Source organism: Glycine max, chromosome 17 (genome assembly GCF_000004515.6).
Source record: "Glycine max cultivar Williams 82 chromosome 17, Glycine_max_v4.0, whole genome shotgun sequence".
Taxonomy (NCBI): Eukaryota; Viridiplantae; Streptophyta; class Magnoliopsida; order Fabales; family Fabaceae; genus Glycine; species Glycine max.
Genome location: NC_038253.2, coordinates 12,645,384 through 12,664,442, shown reverse-complemented (window position 1 = coordinate 12,664,442; position 19,059 = coordinate 12,645,384). Strand labels below are relative to the sequence as shown.

The window sequence follows — 19,059 nt, the reverse complement described above, 5'->3', positions numbered from 1 at the left end:
TTTTTAAAAATTTTGTAAATTAGTATAGTATTAATTGTTTTATATATAGATATGTTAAGTTTGTTGATGTTAGGTGAAACTTTTAAATTTTAAGTAGTACGTTCAAATATTAATATTATTTGTGTTATATGTATATGTAAAAATTTTAGTTGGTATATTATTATTTATACGTTAATTGTAGTTGATTTATTAACATGATTTTGTTAAGATTTTTAAAATTTGTATGTTATTATTTGTGATAAAATTATTTGTACGTTAGTTTTAGTTGTTATGTTATTATTATTTGGTTTAAATTTATTAGGTTTGTATGATATTATTTGTATTATATATATGGTATTTTAGGTTTAGTTAGAATGTGAATATTATTTAGTTTATTTAATTATAATTTTTATTGAAATATATAATACTTTATTAATTTTATATATATACATTGTTTAAATTTTTTATTCCATAGTAATTTTTTTATTTATTACCATTTTTGTGTGTATAATATATGTTATTTAATTTAAATTTTAATGATTGAAAAAAAATATGGTCATTTATTTAAATTTATGTAGGTATTTTAATATTTAATTTTTTTATTTGTAGAGTATTTTAGTTAATAAATTAAGTTTTGTTGTGTTAAATTTATGTACGTGTTTTATTTTATAATTTTGTTATGTACGTATTTTAATTTGGTCATTTATTTAAATTTATGTTGGTATTTTAATTTTTAATTTCGTTATTTGTAGAGTATTTTAGGTAGTATTTTAAGTTTTTTTCTGTTAAATTTATGTACGTGTTTAAATTTTTAATTTTGTTATGTATTTTAATTTGGTCATTTATTTGAATTTGTATAGGTATTTAATTTTTAATTTTTTTATTTGTAGAGTATTTTAGGTAGTATTTTAAGTTTTTTTGTGTTAAATTTATGTACGTGTTTAAATTTTATTTTATTATGTATTTTAATTTGGTCATTTATTTAAATTTTTGTAGCTATTTAATTTTAATTTTGTTATTTGTAGAGTATTTTAGGTAGTATTTTAAGTTTTGTTGTGTTAAATTTATGTACGTGTTTAAATTTTTAAATTTGTGTTATGTATTTTAGTTTGGTCATTTATTTAAATTTATGTAGCTATTTAATTTTTAATTTTGTTATTTGTAGAGTATTTTAGGTAGTATTTTAAGTTTTTTTGTGTTAAATTTATGTACATGTTTAAATTTTTAATTTTGTTATGTATTTTAATTTGGCCATTTATTTAAATTTGTGTAGGTATGTAATTTTTAATTTTGTTATTTGTAGAGTACTTTAGGTAGTATTTTAAGTTTTGTTGTGTTAAATTTATGTACGTGTTTAAATTTTTATTTTTGTTATGTATTTTAATTTGGTCATTTATTTAATTTTTTGTAGCTATTTAATTTTTAATTTTGTTATTTGTAGAGTTTTTTAGGTAGTATTTGAAGTTTTGTTGTGTTAAATTTATGTACGTGTTTAAATTTTTAATTTTGTTATGTATTTTAATTTGGTCATTTATTTAAATTTTTGTAGTTATTTAATTTTTAATTTTGTTATTTGTAGAGTATTTTAGGTAGTATTTGAAGTTTTGTTGTGTTAAATTTATGTACGTGTTTAAATTTTTAATTTTGTTATGTATTTTAATTTGGTCATTTGTTTAAATTTTTGTAGCTATTTAATTTTTAATTTTGTTATTTGTATAGTATTTTAGAACATTTATTTAAATTTGTGTACGTATTGTTATTTTTAATTTTATTATTTATTCATATTTTAATTATGTGGTATGTATATTTAATTGATTTTTTGTAACTGTAGTTAATTATTTTAATGTAAAATTTTTGTTGTCAATTTTTTGTATTATATTTTATTTTACAATATCAATGACATCTTCGTCATCTTCATCTAGTATACACATTAAGTCTGGTCCAATAGATGAAGACGTTTTATGGATGCAAGCTAAACATGTTTCATAACATGTTTGGAATGAGGAACCATTACACATCAGATGAGTTGTCCCCATCTATCAAGGACAAGAAGAAATACTAGGGAAAATTATTCTTCTGCTTCACAATCTAAATTTTATTTGATAATGAAGATGGGGTACCTAACAATAAATTCGTCATTAATTACCGTCTTAATTGAAAGATGGAGGCCTGAAACACACACGTTTCACTTGAGATGCGGAGAGACTACCATTACTCTTTAAGATATGTCAGTTTTATTAGGTCTTCATACTAACGGGGAACCATTAATTGGTTAGACTTATCTTGGTTGGACTGAATTGTGTGAAGAATTGTTGAGAGTCAGACCACAGGAAGGTGAACTTCAAGGCAGTGTGGTCAAATTAAGTTGGCTAGCTCACCATTTTTCACAAATAAATATCCATGACGGTAACGTAGAACAACTACAAAGGTTTACCCGTGCATGGATCTTCAGATTCATAGGAGGTGTTCTTTTTGTTGACAAATTGCGTGACTTTGAACAGTGTAGCACGTATGCATGGGGATCTGCTGTGCTTGCTTATTTACATAGAGACATGTACAATTCAGGAACTGACATTTGTTCTTGTTGTTTAAAACTTTCCAGCATCGTTTCAACGTCTTCCTCATCACAAATTTACAAGGCAATATATTTTCCTGACACTAAAAATCTACAACTGATAGCATAAATAATTTCATTATTTTGTAACTTTACCTTATCTCCAATTTTTTTCTTCAAAGCATTGAAACTAATTCTACGTTTAATCTGAATCGTTTTTTTTACTACCTTCAAATATTACACCATCGTTATCTTCATATACCCTTCCATTGAAATATAATACTGTTGTAACCGAATTCATGATGTACATACAAAAACAATATTTTAAATAATTAATCATAATAAATTCAAAATAATAAAATGAAATCACAAAAAAGTCCCTTTACTGGAACTTCACATTATAATTTTATTCTATACAAAAAATATTAACTTTAAATAAATATAATGATACACACTTAAAAAATATAAACGATTCCAACGAACTAATTTTAAAGGAGAAATAAACCATAACCAAAGTTAGTATTAAAAATAATTAATGTTAACAATAATAACTTCTAAATAAATAAACATAATTACAAAATTACTACAAATACATTAAAATAAAAATGACGCCATAAACGTAAAAGTATAAATTTAAAAACGCTGAACTAAACAACACTTTAAAAATACACATATTAATTACATACTACACACTTCATATTAAAATTTAAAATTCCATTCAAGTTCAACGCTCATAAATTTTTACCACATACCAACAAATCATTAACATCAACCTAAAGTAATTTTAAAAAAATATTACTACAACCTCATATCAAAAAAATTCCACACTCAAAATACTTCAAATAAATATGATGGTACAAAATTTTTTAGTTTTAAAAACTTTTAAAACACCAATACCAATCTAATCTAATTAAAAATATAATAAAAACTTGAAATTCAAAATACAATTTTCGGACTCAAAATATTTTCTTCAAATAAAGATGATGGTACAAATTTCTTTTATTTTAAATACACACCAACAACCATATGAAATATAAAGCTAATTTAATTAAAAAATTATTCAAAACTTCACATTCAAAAAAAATTACTTAACTGAAAATATTGATGCTACAAATTAAACCTGAACCGGCAAATTTGGAAAGCTTATGGCAGAACAAATGTAAAGTGAGAAGGAGGAAATTTTGAGAGCTTTTAAAAAAGTGGAAGACACACTAAAACTGCAACATAATGGGTCTATATATACACCCAGCTCCCACACCTAACTCGCCAATACCATTGGCAACTCCACTTTAGGCTAACTCGCCCATGGGAGTGGCGATTTGCCTGTCACGCCTGCACCTGCAAAAGCCTGAGCTCCCTGCAAAAAGCTGACCTAGTGGAACTCGCCAGTCAAACTGGCGGTTCCCCTTGCATGTGCATATCATCATTCGTAGTGGCGAGTCCTTCACCTTGCATGTGCGTATCGCCATTCGCAGTGGCGAGTCCTTCATCGACAACGAACTCGTCAATCTCACTGACGGTTTGCTTGGGCCATGCATGCACTTTACGTGCAAAAGTGCCCACTGCCGGAATATCTTTTAAAACAACCCCATCTGGGGAAATACTTTTTAAAAGTACCCCAAATGGGGAAATTTGCCCTTGTTGGTCTGGTTGAGGCATTTCTTATGACTCAACCACCTCTCTGGAATATCTTTTTTTTTTATTAAAAAAAAGATATTCAAGAGAGGTGGTCAAATTAATTCTGTTAGAAGTAAACTTTGTTTGTCAAAGTTATAATGAAAGATTTAAATTTTTTTTATTCAATAAATTTGTATTTTTAATTTAGTTATGATAAGTTTACAATTTTTTAATTTTTATTCATGTAACTTTTTTTTCTTTTTTTTAGTTCTTGCAAGTTTACCTCTTTTTCAATTTTAGTCATTTTGAGTTTTTATTCTTTTTTTGTTTTTAATGTTTGTAAGTTCGTATTTACATAAATCAAAAATGAAAAAAAAATTAAACTTATAAGAATGAAAATTGAAAAAAATATAAACTTACATGAAATGAGTAAAAAAAACTTGTAGGAACTAAAACTGAAAAAAATATTAATTTACATAAAAATGACTTAAAAGTAAGTTCTATTGTAAAACAAAAAAAAAATGTTTTAAGAGAAGAAAATATATAAGATTTTATTCAATTATCTCTATATTACATAAGATATTACTAATGATAGGTAAAATATTTATTTTTGGATACTTTTTATATTATAATGTTTGTTAATCATTAGACTATTTAATTTATCATTTTAGCATATAATTCAATATATTGATAGAAATCGTAGGTTTATTTTATTTTATTTTTGTTATTATAGGTTTTAGGTATTTTTTTATATTGCAATATTTAACCATTAGACTATTTATATTAAGATATTTTAACCATTACACTAATCATCACAATAAAAGTATGACATTTACTCAAGTGTTTGCTATTTTATTGTACTTTAAACTTGCTTGAAAATATTTTAAGATATAATTTAACATTAATAATAGTAGAATATACAATATGAAAATAAATATAATAAGTAAAATGAAAAAATATAATTAAAATAATTTCTATATATAAAAATAACAAGAGTTTAAAATTAATTAAAAAACTAAAATTATAAATATCTTAAAATAAAATTTTATAAATAATAAAATTAAAATTATGTAAAAATATCATATAGACATTTTCATATATATCTTTTTCATTTAATAGTTATGTCAATAGATAATAATATCAAACATTTATAATTATTCAATAAGTTAGTTTAACAACTTTTAACTAGCTACTTTTCAATTTCCAGTTCAATTTTTAGCTTTTAGCTAGTCTTTAAATTGTTTAAAAAAAAAACTAGCCTTTAAACCACTTTTGTCAAATATACAACAAGATAATAATAATAATAATAGAAAAAAATTGCGGAGGTAAGCATTTTGAAAATTTTATTATGGTAAAAAGTATACGTATATACGAATATTTAATAAATAAAATAAAAATTAGATGTAAACCAATTCAAATTTAATAAATTTTTATGAAGGCCGAAAGTTTCTTTTTAATAAAATGAAATACTGCATCACAGACAAAAGAGTCGATGGTTATGGTGAAAAATAAATAAAATATAAACAATAAAACGGGTTTGAGACACTGAAGGGTTAAATAAAAGGTTGCGTGTGTCCAAACAATCATTCAATAATCCAATCATTCCTTAGTTTTGTCTCTGGGATATCCCTATCTTATCTCAATTGTGAACAATTCTACATCAGAGGGAAACTATATAGTAGTAATTAATCTTAATTTCTTATTTGTATTCCTCATCAGAAGACAACCAAAGTACACAAATTGCACACAATCATGAAGGAAAACATAACTGTTACTCAACAACAACCTCTACATTCATCAACACTTGAGAAATACATACGGTGGTTGCGTGTGTCCATTTATACAATCCTTCTTCTCGTTTGCCAATGTTCAGCCACTCTTTTGGGAAGGTTTTACTTTGACAAAGGTGGTAAAAGCAAATGGATTGAAGCATTTGTTCAATCAGCTGGATTCCCTATACTAATTCCACTCCTATTTTACTGTCCAAAACATGCAAAATCAACAAACGATCCTAGTAATAATGATACCTCCGAAACCAAACCAAAACTTCTCATTATATTTCTCTTGTACCTAGTTTTTGGATTATTGTTAGCAGCCATAGACTTTATGTATGCATGTGGACTTTTATACCTTCCTCTTTCCACTTTTGCACTATTATGTGCATCCCAATTGGGCTTCATTGCAGTGTTGACTTTCTTCATCAATTCCCAAAAGTTCACTGCACTCATATTAAACTCTGTAGCTGTCTTAGCATGTCAGTTATCCTAATTGCACTCAACCCTGAATCTGAGGACACAAAGCACCATCCCAAAGAGAAGCAAATAATTGGGATCCTCTGTGCCATAGTCTCATCTGCCACGTTTGCACTCCATCACTCTCTTGTGCAGCGTTGTTTTGAGAAAGTTATAAAGACTAAAACCTTTGCTACTGTGTTAAGAATGAATTTTTACCCAATGCTCGTTGCTTCAGTTTTTGGCAGTGTGGGGTTGTTTTTCAGTGGAGATTGGAGAACTATGGGAATGGAGATGAAGGAATTCGAAAGCGGTAGTGTGTCATATGTAATGACTTTGGTTTGGACTGCTGTGGCATGGCAAATAGCCGGCGTTTCTATGTTGGGGTTGATTTTTGAGGTATCTTCATTGTTCTCAGTTGTAATAAGCAATTTGGAACTGACCATAACTCCTATCCTTGCTGTCATTGTCTTTCATGACAAGATTTATGGGGTTAAGATTATAGCCTTCATATTAGCTGTATGGGCCTTTTTGTCCTATATTTATCAACATTATCTAGATGACCGAAAGGCCAAGGAAGATAAAAGTGATTGCATTAAGGTTTCAATGGGAAATGGAGAAATTTGATGCATGGAATTATTAGTAGAATAATGGACCAAAGTTTTTGGTTTGGTTTTGTCTTTTTTTGTCTAGTGTCGTTTTGGTTGATGTATTGTCTATCATGTTTCAACGCGGATCTTAGTTCTTTGTTTGGGGTTTCTCCATCCATTCACGAAAATAAAAAATAGATAATGGAACTCTATATTTAGGAATTAATTGAATTTATACTATAGTTTGCTTGGGAAAGGGTTATGTTGTTGTTCAAGTTTATGCAATGCATATTTCTTGGTAATTGGTATCCCACGATAACTTAGTTTTTGTTACTGTGAAAAATTTTATACTGTTATTCGATAAAAGATTATTATTGATATAATTTTTAAAATAATTATTAAAAAAATTAATAAACTTTCATATGATAACTTATGATTACTGTAAGTGCATAACCATTAACACGCATAAAACAATTACACAAATGTACATTATTTGATTTATACAATGGACAGTAAAAAATGTAGAGAACTGGTATATAGTATGAAACATTTTTGAACAAATTGCATGAAAACATGAGGTGGCTGTTTTTATAGAATAACACAAATTTCATTATGAGGGTGTTGAAATTACGAAGGGGATATCTCAATATTAGTGGATTACACTTGGTTAATTCTTATTTATATTGTTGGAAGCAAATATATAGTTATTAACCGAGATGCGCACGTACGTTAACTTTCATGTACGGCTTATTCGGTAAAAAAAAAAACTTTTATGTACTGCTGGTTGGGCCCCTAGCACCTTCATTAATATATTTTTCATTGCCTATTAACAAAATTAAAATAACACAATTTTAATAATGAGTTTAAATCAGTTGATTAAATAAAACATGATGTGTTATAAGTTTCTTATATCAGGTTTAATTCTTACATATAAAAAAGAATTAAAGTTAATGTTTAACGGAAAACATGAGGCGTATGAATATAATTTATGAACCAAAAAAAACTAAAAACCATTGGTATCATTTGTGTCATCTAGCGTTTTCCATAAATGTATACGTTCATGAATATATAATAAAAAAATTAAAATTAGTTGGGCACTGATTCAATAACTTTTCATGAAGTCCAAAAGTGTTTTGTTATTAAAAATAGGTGAAATATTGGATGGTGAAAATAATATAAAAAACTAATCTAAGAGTAAAGGATTAAATAATGATTAAATAATATGATGTAATGGCCCAAATAATGATATCCAAAGGCGAATTCCTAAGTTATAAAATTGTCTCCGACATCTCTTGTCTCAATTGTGCATCAATTATATATCAGAAAAGTAATAGAAGTAATCCTAATTTCTTATTTGTATTCCTCATAAGACTAGAAAGTGCACAACTCATTATGTTCACAAACAAAGTAATATATGTTTGAGTAAATCGTCCGCGTGCGAACCTCAAAATTGTGTTTAGATATGGAGTGCGTCTTTTGTATTTGTCCATTAGATTAGTCTTGAAACATGTCACAGGATTGATCCAATAACAAGTGACATTTGAAATAAATTCTAAGAAAAATGTTTGTATCTTAAATTATAGAATTATATATTAAACATTTTTTTAATAAATGAGTTTTTTTTAAATATGATCTTTTTTGTTTTGTAAAAAGTAAAAACAAATAAATATTTTTTTTATTGATGTACTTAAAGTTTAAACTTTAATTATTCTACATTTGACCAGCTTGTTATGCTTCATCCCTTGGACGACAACTCAAACATGCCTATAACTGTTGATACTGATCAGCAACCTCAACATCCAAGAATCAGAGAATACAAACGGTGGTTTCGTGTGTCGTTTTACACAACCCTTCTTGCAGGCCAATGTACATCCACTATTTTGGGGGAAGTTATACATTGAAAAAAGTGGTAAAAGCAAATGGGTTGTAGCATTTGTTCAATCAGTTGGATTCCCTGTACCACTTCCACTCATATTTTACTCTCCAACACATACCAAATTAACAAAAAGTGATTCCTTCGAAACAAAACCAAAACTTTCCATTGTATTTTCCTGGTACCTAGTCTTGGGCTTAATGTGTGCAATGATGGACTTGATATATATGCCTATGGACTTTCATATCTTCCTCTTTCCACTTATGCTCTAGTATGTGCATCCCAATTAGGCTTCAATGCAGTGTTCACTTTCTTCATCAATTCCCAAAAGCTCACTGCATTGATATTCAACTCTATAGTTGTCCTTATATTACCATGTCAGTTACCCTAATTGCATTCAATACTGAATCTGAGGACACAAAACACCTTCCAAAAGGAAAGCAAATAATTGGGTTCTTTTGTGCCCTTGTTGCATCTGCCGTGTTTTCTTTGCACCACTCTCTTGTGTAGTTTTGTTTTGTTGTAACAATAGTTTATGGCAAACCGAAAAAATTATTGGCTGAGTCACGGACAATGTCGCTTTCTTTAAGACGTTTCGTGGCACTACCAAAAATTGTGCAAGCAGACTATCAACCACGACGTCTCCAGGATAAAACAGCTCAGATCACTGTATAAGATTCTCACTGCACTGAGGGAACCTTTTCTAGAATTACACCCTCTTGTATGACTTGAAAAGTCACTCTAAAGCCACCCGAAAATATGACTTGAAAAGTCACTCTAATAGCCAACCGAAAAATGTGACTTAAAAAGTCACTCTTAAAGGCAACCGAAAAATATGACTTACAAAGTCACTCTTAAAGGCAACCAAAATTTTAGAGCGACAGAAAGAAAGAGGGAGAAGTTTGCCGAAAATGCATCAGCTAAAACATGGGAGGGAGAAAGAAAAGTTGAGGAAATGCTTCTCAACTGGGGCAAGGAAAAAAGAAGAAATGAGCTCTCCATATATAGAGAGTGAAACACTATTCAAGTGTTTATCCTGAGCGATGTGGGACTTGAAGCTTTTTTTTCTTTTTTTTTTCCTTTCTTTTTTTTTCAAACTTTCATCATTTGTTCTAACAATCCCTCACTTGAAATTTGAAAAGAAGATTTTCGAGGATTTCATAAAATTGTGCATAAACAAAGGTGTCATACAACTTGAACCTTTGCATAATGAGTAAGATTCAGATTTTACTAGAGTGACTCGAAGTCTTGAACTCTATCTCCGACATCAAACCACACACAACCTTTTCATAGGTGTATTCTATAAAGCCTGTGCGTTAAAGGCCATGCACGTCTATCCCGATATAGTGAATGCTCTAGAAATTTTTGCCCAAAATTTCATATGAAGCGGCCCCCACTTCAACATTCACATAGGTGAGTCTATCAAGAGTACTCTTGTAGCCTAGGTACTCCACTCAATGTAGAGCATAGATCTCATTAAGAATTATGAATTTTTTTCATAACTCATCCTCTTGTTACTTCAGGAATCATGCTGCTTTCACTTATAACAGCATGTTCATCTCATATCACTTCACAACTTGTTATTACCCATTGAACCTAGTTCTTGGGATCTCCAGTCATTTAGGTCGGGTTACCATCATGAATGATCATCGCAGTAAGGGCAATAGTCCCATTCTTTTAGAAGTGTTATGGACTTTCTCTCTAGCTAATCCTTTCGTCAAAGGATCTGCTAAATTATCATCAGTGCGTACGTGATCCACTCTAACAGCTCCTGTTGAGAGTAATTCTCTAACAGGGTTGTGCTTACGACGTATCTGTCGTTTCTTACCATTGTAATAACGGTTCTCAATTTTTGCAATAGCCGTGGTACTATCACAATGGATCAACACAGCTGGTATCGGTCTTTCCCATAAAGGAATCTCTGCAAGTAAGCTTCTTAGCCAACTTGCTTCCTTACTAGCAGTTGCTAGTACTATCATCTCATATTCCATAGTGGACTGAGCTAAGATAGTCTGTTTCTTTGACTTCCAAGAAACAGCCCCACCAGCTATGCTAAATATATAGTCGATGGTTGCTTTGGAATCATCTGAAAGAGTGTTCCAATCTGCATCGTTGTATCCTTCAAGTACAGCAGGAAACCTTTTATAATGTAATCCAAGGTTTATGGTTCTTTTAAGGTACCTCATTACCCTTTCAATAGCGAGTCAGTGCTCCATACTAGGTCTACTGGTAAACCTGCATAATAATCCCACAACATAGGCTATGTCAGGTCTAGTACAATCAGTGGCATACCTAAGGCTGCCAATGATACTTGCGTACTCAGTTTGTCGTATACCTTCACCAGTGTTCTTAAACAGTTTTACACTTGGATCATATGGTGTACTAGCAGGTTTACAGTCAAAGTAGTCATATTTCTTTAAGATCTTCTCAATGTAGTGAGATTGATCCAGAGAAATTCCCTCTTTTGACCTAGTAATCTTAATACCAAGGATTACACTTGCTTCTCCGAGGTCTTTCATATCAAAGTTGTTACACAACAATGATTTCACATTGTTCACTACATGAATATTTGAACCAAATATGAGAAGGTCATCGACATATACACATATGATAGTGCAAATATTATTTACAGATTTGTAGTTAATGCATTTGTCACTTTCATTCACCTTAAACCCATTCGAGACTATTAAGTTATCAAACTTTTCATGCCACTGCTTAGGTGCTTGGTTTAGGCCATACAAAGATTTATCTAACTTGCAGACTTTATCTTCTTGTCCATGAATCACAAACCCTTCAGGTTGTTCCATATAGATTTCCTCTTCCAATTCACCATTTAAAAAAGCAGTTTTAGCATCCATTTGGTGTACCACTAGACTGTGAATAGCAGCAAGAGATATTAGCACCCGAATAGATGTTATTCTAGTGACTGGTGAAAAGGTGTCGAAGAAATCCACATTCTCTCTTTGCCTAAAACCCTTGGCTACAAGGAGAGCCTTGTATTTATCCACAGTACCATCAGGTTTTAGTTTCTTTTTCAAGATTCATTTATAACCAATTGGTTTGCAACCAGGAGGCAAGTCTACTAAATGCCATGTCTTGTTAGATTCTAAAGAATCCATCTCATCATTAATGGCTTCTTGCCACAAGTCAGCATCCAAAGAAGACAAAGCTTCTTGGAGGTTTGATGGATCCTCCTCTAATGTATAAGCCATATAATCGGGTCCATAATCTTTAGCAATTCTTGCTCTCTTACCTCTTTGAGGCTCTATATCTGGTTCTGGTTGTGCAAGATTTTCACTACTAATAGCAGGAAGATAATTGGATGAAGTACCCCCACTATCCCTTAATTTAAAAGGAAATTTATTTTCATAAAAATCAGCATCATTTGACTCTATGATCACTTTTGCGTTTAGGTCATAAAACCTATACGCTTTGCTATTAATTACATAACCAATGAACACACATTCATAGGCTCTACTTGCAAGTTTAACCCTCTTAGGATTTGGGATCCTTACATAGGCCAGACATCCCCAAGTTCTCAAATAAGACAAATTTGGTTATCTTTTCTTTAATATCTCATAGGGAGATGTCTTGCTTTTTGATTTGGGGATTCTATTTAGCACATAACAAACAATTAACAAAATTTCGCCCCACCAAAAAGATGTTGCACTAGAACTCAACATAGTAGCTACAACTAATTTTGTAAAAGTTCTGTTCTTTCTTTCAGCTTTACCGTTCATTTCAGGTGAATATGGAGCAGTCGTTTCATGTATGATTCCATGCAAATTATAAAACTCATTAAACAAACTGGAATCATACTTTGTGCCTCTATCACTTCGAAGTTTCTTAATTTTCTTATTGAATTGATTTTCAATTTCTGTTACAAATAACTTAAACATGTCAAGCGCTTCACTTTTATTTTTCATAAGATATACATATGTATAATCAGAGCAGTCATCAATAAAAGTGATAAAATATCGTTTTCCATTTCTGGTCAACGTTCCATCAAATTCACATATATCAGAATGTATTAAATTCAATGGCTCAGATTCTTTAACTACTGATTTATGTGATTTCTTAGTTATTTTAGATTGAATGCAAAAAACACATTTTTCAAAGTGATTTGAAGATAGCTTTGGAATAAAACCTAAGTTACTCATATTAGATATGCAACAACTATTTATATGACAAAGTCTAGAATGCCAGATATTAAAATCACACAGCATGTAAGCAGAAGGAGAAACTTTATTAATATCAAGATTCAATTTGAACATGCCATCAGTGGCGTACCCTTTCCCTACAAATACCCCATTCTTGGTCAAAGTAAATAAATCTGCACCTATGGTCTGAGTAAACCCAGCCTTGTTTAAAAGAAAACCAGAAACCAGATTCTTTCTCATCTCTGGAGTATGCATCACATCTTTGAGAAACAAAGTCTTTCCAGAGGTAAACTTCAGTTCAACATCTCCAGTTCCAGCAACGGTAGTGGTGTGGGAATCGCTCAACAACACTTTCTTATTTTCAACATTCGTGTATGTTTTAAACATAGCACGATCATAGCAGACATGGCGGGAGGCGCCAGTGTCTACCCACCATCCATCTAATCCTCCAATCATATTGATTTCTGTTATCACAGCTATGTATGGCTCTTGAGTCATGTTAGCCTGGGGAGCACCTGTCATTGAAGGATTTCTGCATTTACGTGCCATATGTCCCGGTTTGCCACAATTGTAGTAGAGGAATGGCTCACTGGGGTTATTCTTGGCAGGTGGATGTTGTCTAGCATGTTGGACCCTTGAGGGGTTCTTGTTGCGGTTGGAGGTATTTCTCACATTGCGGTCCTGATTCTTAAAGTTTTTGCCAATAGGCTTCAGAACTGCACGTGTTCTTCCTTTTAGTGTTGTTGTGAGACACAACCAACACTTCATCTTTCTGATCTTGTCTGCGTGCCTCTTCCTCAATGCGCAGACGTGTGATCAGAGACTCCAAAGAGAATTCTTTGGTCTTGTGTCTGAGAAGGTTTTTGAAATCCTTCCAGCCAGGAGGCAGTTTGTCTATGATGACAGCAACCTGAAATTGCTCATCCAATGTCATACCCTATGATATGATATCATGAGCAATTTTTTGTATCTCATGGGATTGAGACTCTACTGATTTATCATCAGTCATTTGATACTTGAGGTAGCGGCTAACAACATACTTTTTAGTCCCAGCTTCCTCAGTATCATATTTCTTTTCCAAAGTCAGCCAAACTAATTTGGCAGACTTATATGGGCTATAATAATCATAGAGATCATCAGCTAACCCATTCAGAATCAAATTCTTGCATAGGTAATCATTTTTATTCCAGAGAGCTAATTCCATAGTCATTTTATCCTTCACTTCCTTCTCAGCATCCTCAAGTACCACCGGAATATCAGTGTTCAAAACATAGACAACTTTTCTCATAGTTAAATAAAACATCATCTTTTGTTGCCAACGTTTGAAATGATACCCTTCAAACCTAAAAGGTTTGTTGAGGTCATTGCTGTTCGAGCCAGTAATATCTATGGTAGCCATAGCAGAACTGAAACCGTCTTAAAATTGTTGTAACAATAGTTTATGGCAAATCGAAAAAATTACTGACTGAGTCACGAACAATGTCGCTTTCTTTAAGACGTTTCGTGGCACTGCCAAAAATTGTGCAAGCAGACTATCAACCATGACGTCCCTAGGATAAAACAGCCCAGATCACTGTATAAGATTCCCACTGCACTGAGGGAACCTTTTCTAGAATTACACCCTCTTGTATGACTTGAAAAGTCACTCTAAAGCCACCTGAAAATATGACTTGAAAAGTCACTCTAATAGCCAATCGAAAAATGTGACTTAAAAAGTCACTCTTAAAGCCAACCGAAAAATATGACTTACAAAGTCACTCTTAAAGGCAACCGAAAAATATGACTTACAAAGTCACTCTTAAAGGCAACCAAAATTTTAGAGCGACAGAAAGAAAGAGGGAGAAGTTTGCCGGAAATGCATCGGCTGAAATATGGGAGGGAGAAAGAAAAGTTGAGGAAATGCTTCTCAACTGGGGCAAGGAAAAAAGAAGAAATGAGCTCTCTCTATATAGGGAGTGAAACACTATTCAAGTGTTTATCCTAAGCGATGTGAGACTTAAATCTTTTTTTTCTTTTTTTTTCCTTTCTTTTTTTTCTTCAAACTTTCATCCTTTGTTCTAACATGTTTTGACAAGGTTATAAAGAGAGAATTTGACAAGGTTATAATGACACCCTACCTTTTCTACTTTGTTGGCCATGCAATTGTACCCTACGATCATTGCTACTTGTAGTAACATAGTGGGATTGTTTGTAAGTGGAGATTGGAAAACTCTGGAAATGGAGATGAAGGAATTTGAAAATGGTAGGGTCTCATTACAAAGAGTCTACTTTGGACTGCTGTGGAATGGCAAATAGCTGACATTGGTTTGTTGGGGTTGATTTTTGAGGTATCTTCATTGTTCTCAATTGTAATAGGTAACTTGGAATTGACCATAACTCCATTCCTTGCTTTCATGGTCTTTCATGACAAGATTAATGGGGTTAAGGTTATAGCCTTCTTGTTAGCTATATGGGGCTTTTTGTCTTATATGTATCAATATTACCTAGATGGCACAAAGGCCAAGGAAGATAAAAGTGATGATAGCCTTGAGGTTTCATTGGAGAGGAAGAAATTTGATGTTCGAAATTAATAGACAACAAGTAAAATTATATATATATATATATATATATATATATATATATATATATGAATTAAGTTTAAACTTCAGGTTGGACAATTAAGTGAGTCTAACTTGATTGGTTGATCATGTGCATGTGTTATTGTTGGTTGCATGGTTATCAAAATCGTAATTTAACTCGTAAAATCGTACGAGCTTATGATTTCATAGTGCCTCCACGAGTTAAATCATGAGTAGAATCACAAATCAAGTAGAATCGATAATAAACTCAATAGAATCAGAGTAAACTCGATAGAATCGGACCAAACTCGGTAGAATCGAACCAAACTTGGAATTAAGTTATGAACTTCAGTTTTCTATGTTATTTATAGGTTCATACAAAGAGAAGTTAGCACTTGCATCAAAAGAAGGTGAATGACATAATTTATGTGATGTACAACTTGAAGTTGAAAAGTAAACAAATAAGAAAAATTGTTATTCGATCTTCCATTTGAAAATACCGAATCTAATGATGAGTGGATAAAAAAAGAGAGTAATGATATTTTTGATGAAGACAATGTCCAAGTTGAACAACATCTAGGTGAAAGTGATAGTGGAAGCAATAGTGACTTGGTTGGAATAAGTTTAAGTGATCTAACTTTATATGCATTTGATATTGAAAATTTGGTTTTAAATGACAATGTTGAAGATCACTTCTCAAACGAGGAAGAGTTTGAAGATAATGGAGATGAAGATGATGATGGTGGGGTGATATTGGATATGATTTAATTAGAGGATTGATGGATGTAACACCCTGAAATGTTATTAATTATAAATTGATGTTTGATTGTATTTATTATGTTGTTTGACCATATGATAGACTTGAATGAGTTGAATTATGCCTTGAACTAGTCATGTGTGAATTTCGTGATATGAATGTTGAATTATGTGGAGTTTTGTTGAGTTAAGTTGAAAGTATGAGATTTTAGATTTTAACAAAACCTAGTTAAATGAAATCGCGATACCGGATTCGTTAACCATTAATCATCTTCAAATTTTGTCTGGATATCCCTAAGATATGTTTCTACAGTTTGACCGTTGGGATCTTGAAACAATAACTTTTGATCTCCTACTAAGCGAGAATGGTGCGCTAAGTGCAATTCCAACTGAGGGTAATTGCGCTAAGCCCAATTCCAATCGAGGGGAATTGCGCTGAGTGGCCCAAAGGTGCGCTTAGCGAGCCCTAGTGTAGAGGGGGTTGCGCTAAGCCTAAATTCTTGTGCTAAACACAAGAAGTGGACTTCGGCTTAGCGCGACAGGCCCGCTAAGCGAAAGTTGCAAGTTATAAATACGTCCTTAGCGTGAAAAAAACGATTTTCACTCTCCTCTTCTCCCAAAAACGTCTCGCAAACCCTAAAACCTTATTTTTCATCACCCAAGACCATCGGTGGCCGCTGTAAGCCGTCATTGTTTACCGTTGGATCCCCACACCAAGAGGAACACTTTAATCGGAGCGGAATCCTCAGAATCCTCCTCGAAGATTCGATGGAGAAAATCCCTCAATCCTCTATTTCAAAGTTTCTCTGAGGTAACCTTGACTTCTAAGCCTTCTCCTAATTAGTTTGAGTTCCTCATAGTGTCTCTTATGTGTTGGGTACTGTAATAGGGTATTTTTACATTTCCTTTGAAAAACCTTAGAGAATGAGACATTGTAAAAGTTATCTTTTTATAACCTTGAGGTTATTTTTGCGGCATTCACTGAACCCCGGTCACATTGGTGTGATCGGAACTTCAAAATGATGTTTCCATTTGTAGAATCCGAAACAGCCCTCAGCCCTTTATGTTTTGACACAGGTATTTGACCCCGAATGTTACCTTTAACCTTGTTTTTGAAATCAATATTAAATTCCTTTCGTTTTGGCATAATAGAGACTTGTGTTGGACCGACAAGCACGAACGAGGGAGAGACCTCTAAGTGATGCAAAGAGGAATTGACGGAGAGCTCACGATAGGTGAGGGGAGTTATTATTGAATTTACCGTTTTGACACCATAGTTAGGGCCAGGGAACCTAACTATGAGAATATTTGTCTGTCTCTGTTGCATGTTGATTTTCTTTCAAGAAAACTATGTTTTTAACGAATAGGATGCGATATGTCTATTGTTGATGAATAACATTATCGTTTATTAAACTTGTGTTGTTTGAAGACCTGGGGAGTGTGAACCTCAAGCATGGAAAATATATTTATATGCAGAATACGACTCATTGTTGATGTTGCTATTGGTGACTTTAATTGATATGTGGTGATGTTGATATTTACGATGATTTTGATTTGAGATGACGTTGTTAATGGTGATCATGTCAACATGAATTGATGTTATTATTTATGGTTATGTCAATATGGAATGAGGTTGTTGTGGTTATTGGTGATGTCATTGAAATGGAATGTTGATGATGTTGGAAATGCATTGACAAGTGGATGTTGTGTATGTTCGTGGGGGGCGGAGTGCACTAACCTTGTCGGATGGCCCATTCGTGGGGGACAAGCGTGGTTAAAGAATCTAAGCATTTATGAGGGGATGCTTAGGCGCTTTAATTGGTTCATGGTCTTTGGCACTTGCTTTTGGCCACGTTCATACATTGTACTTAGTGTATGTTCATAGGGGGTGCATTGACCTTGTCGGACGTCCCTTGTGTGGGAAACTAAAGTGGTTAAAGAATCCAAGCATTTCTGAAGGGATGCTTAGGAGCTTTAATTCATCTATGGTTATTGTACTTGATGGTGCCCATGTTTCATACCTCATATGACACGGGAAATAGTATAAATTATGGCAGTATGTACTTTATACTAGGGGGTGTGTCACCTGGTAGGGAACTCCTTGTGGCCCCAGGTTGATCACCTAGGGGGGAAGTTACAGTGCACGACTGAGTGACCTCGACAAATATTGCATGGTTTCCTAAATGAGGTGTCATGTAGACACGCTTAGGGCTATTTCCTTGGTATTGGATACGGTACGTATCGCATTGCATCTGAGAGTTGAGGTCAGGTGCATGCATCATTCTGAGAAGTCTTGATTGGATTCATGGATGGATGATGTGTATGATGAATAATTGTTGAATGTTGTGTAAGTTCATGATGTTTGCTTATGTTTTCTTGCTAATTGTGATTATTTGGATTTAACATTGATTCTTTTTATAATGAACTCACCCTTACAATTTTGTATCATGTGGTTGATATCTGTGATGATCGCGAACCTTGTTTGTGGAAGCAGAATGACAGCAGTAGGGTGCAAGGATGAGATTCTGTTGAGGAGCCGCCAAACCGACGTGATGACGTTGGGATTATTTTGGGGAGAGAGTTGTGTTTTATTAATCAACTCCTCCATAGTGGTTAATGATTTCTTTTGTTGGATTAAGGATGTAAAAAATATCTAGTTATATATGATTTTATATATAAGAATATTAATATATTTTTTATATTGAGTAAACTCTTACAAGTTTATCAGTCGATTTTACGAG

At 32.2% G+C, this 19,059-nt stretch overlaps 1 protein-coding gene across 1 annotated transcript; it reads left to right on the top strand.

The window, feature by feature from the left end:
* Positions 1–6,402: 6,402 nt before the first annotated feature.
* Positions 6,403–7,008, top strand: LOC100819236 (probable purine permease 11). The gene has a single exon (XM_014769531.1). The coding sequence runs from the start codon at positions 6,403–6,405 to the stop codon at positions 7,006–7,008; it is 606 nt and encodes a 201-aa protein (XP_014625017.1).
* The last annotated feature ends 12,051 nt before the right edge of the window (positions 7,009–19,059 follow it).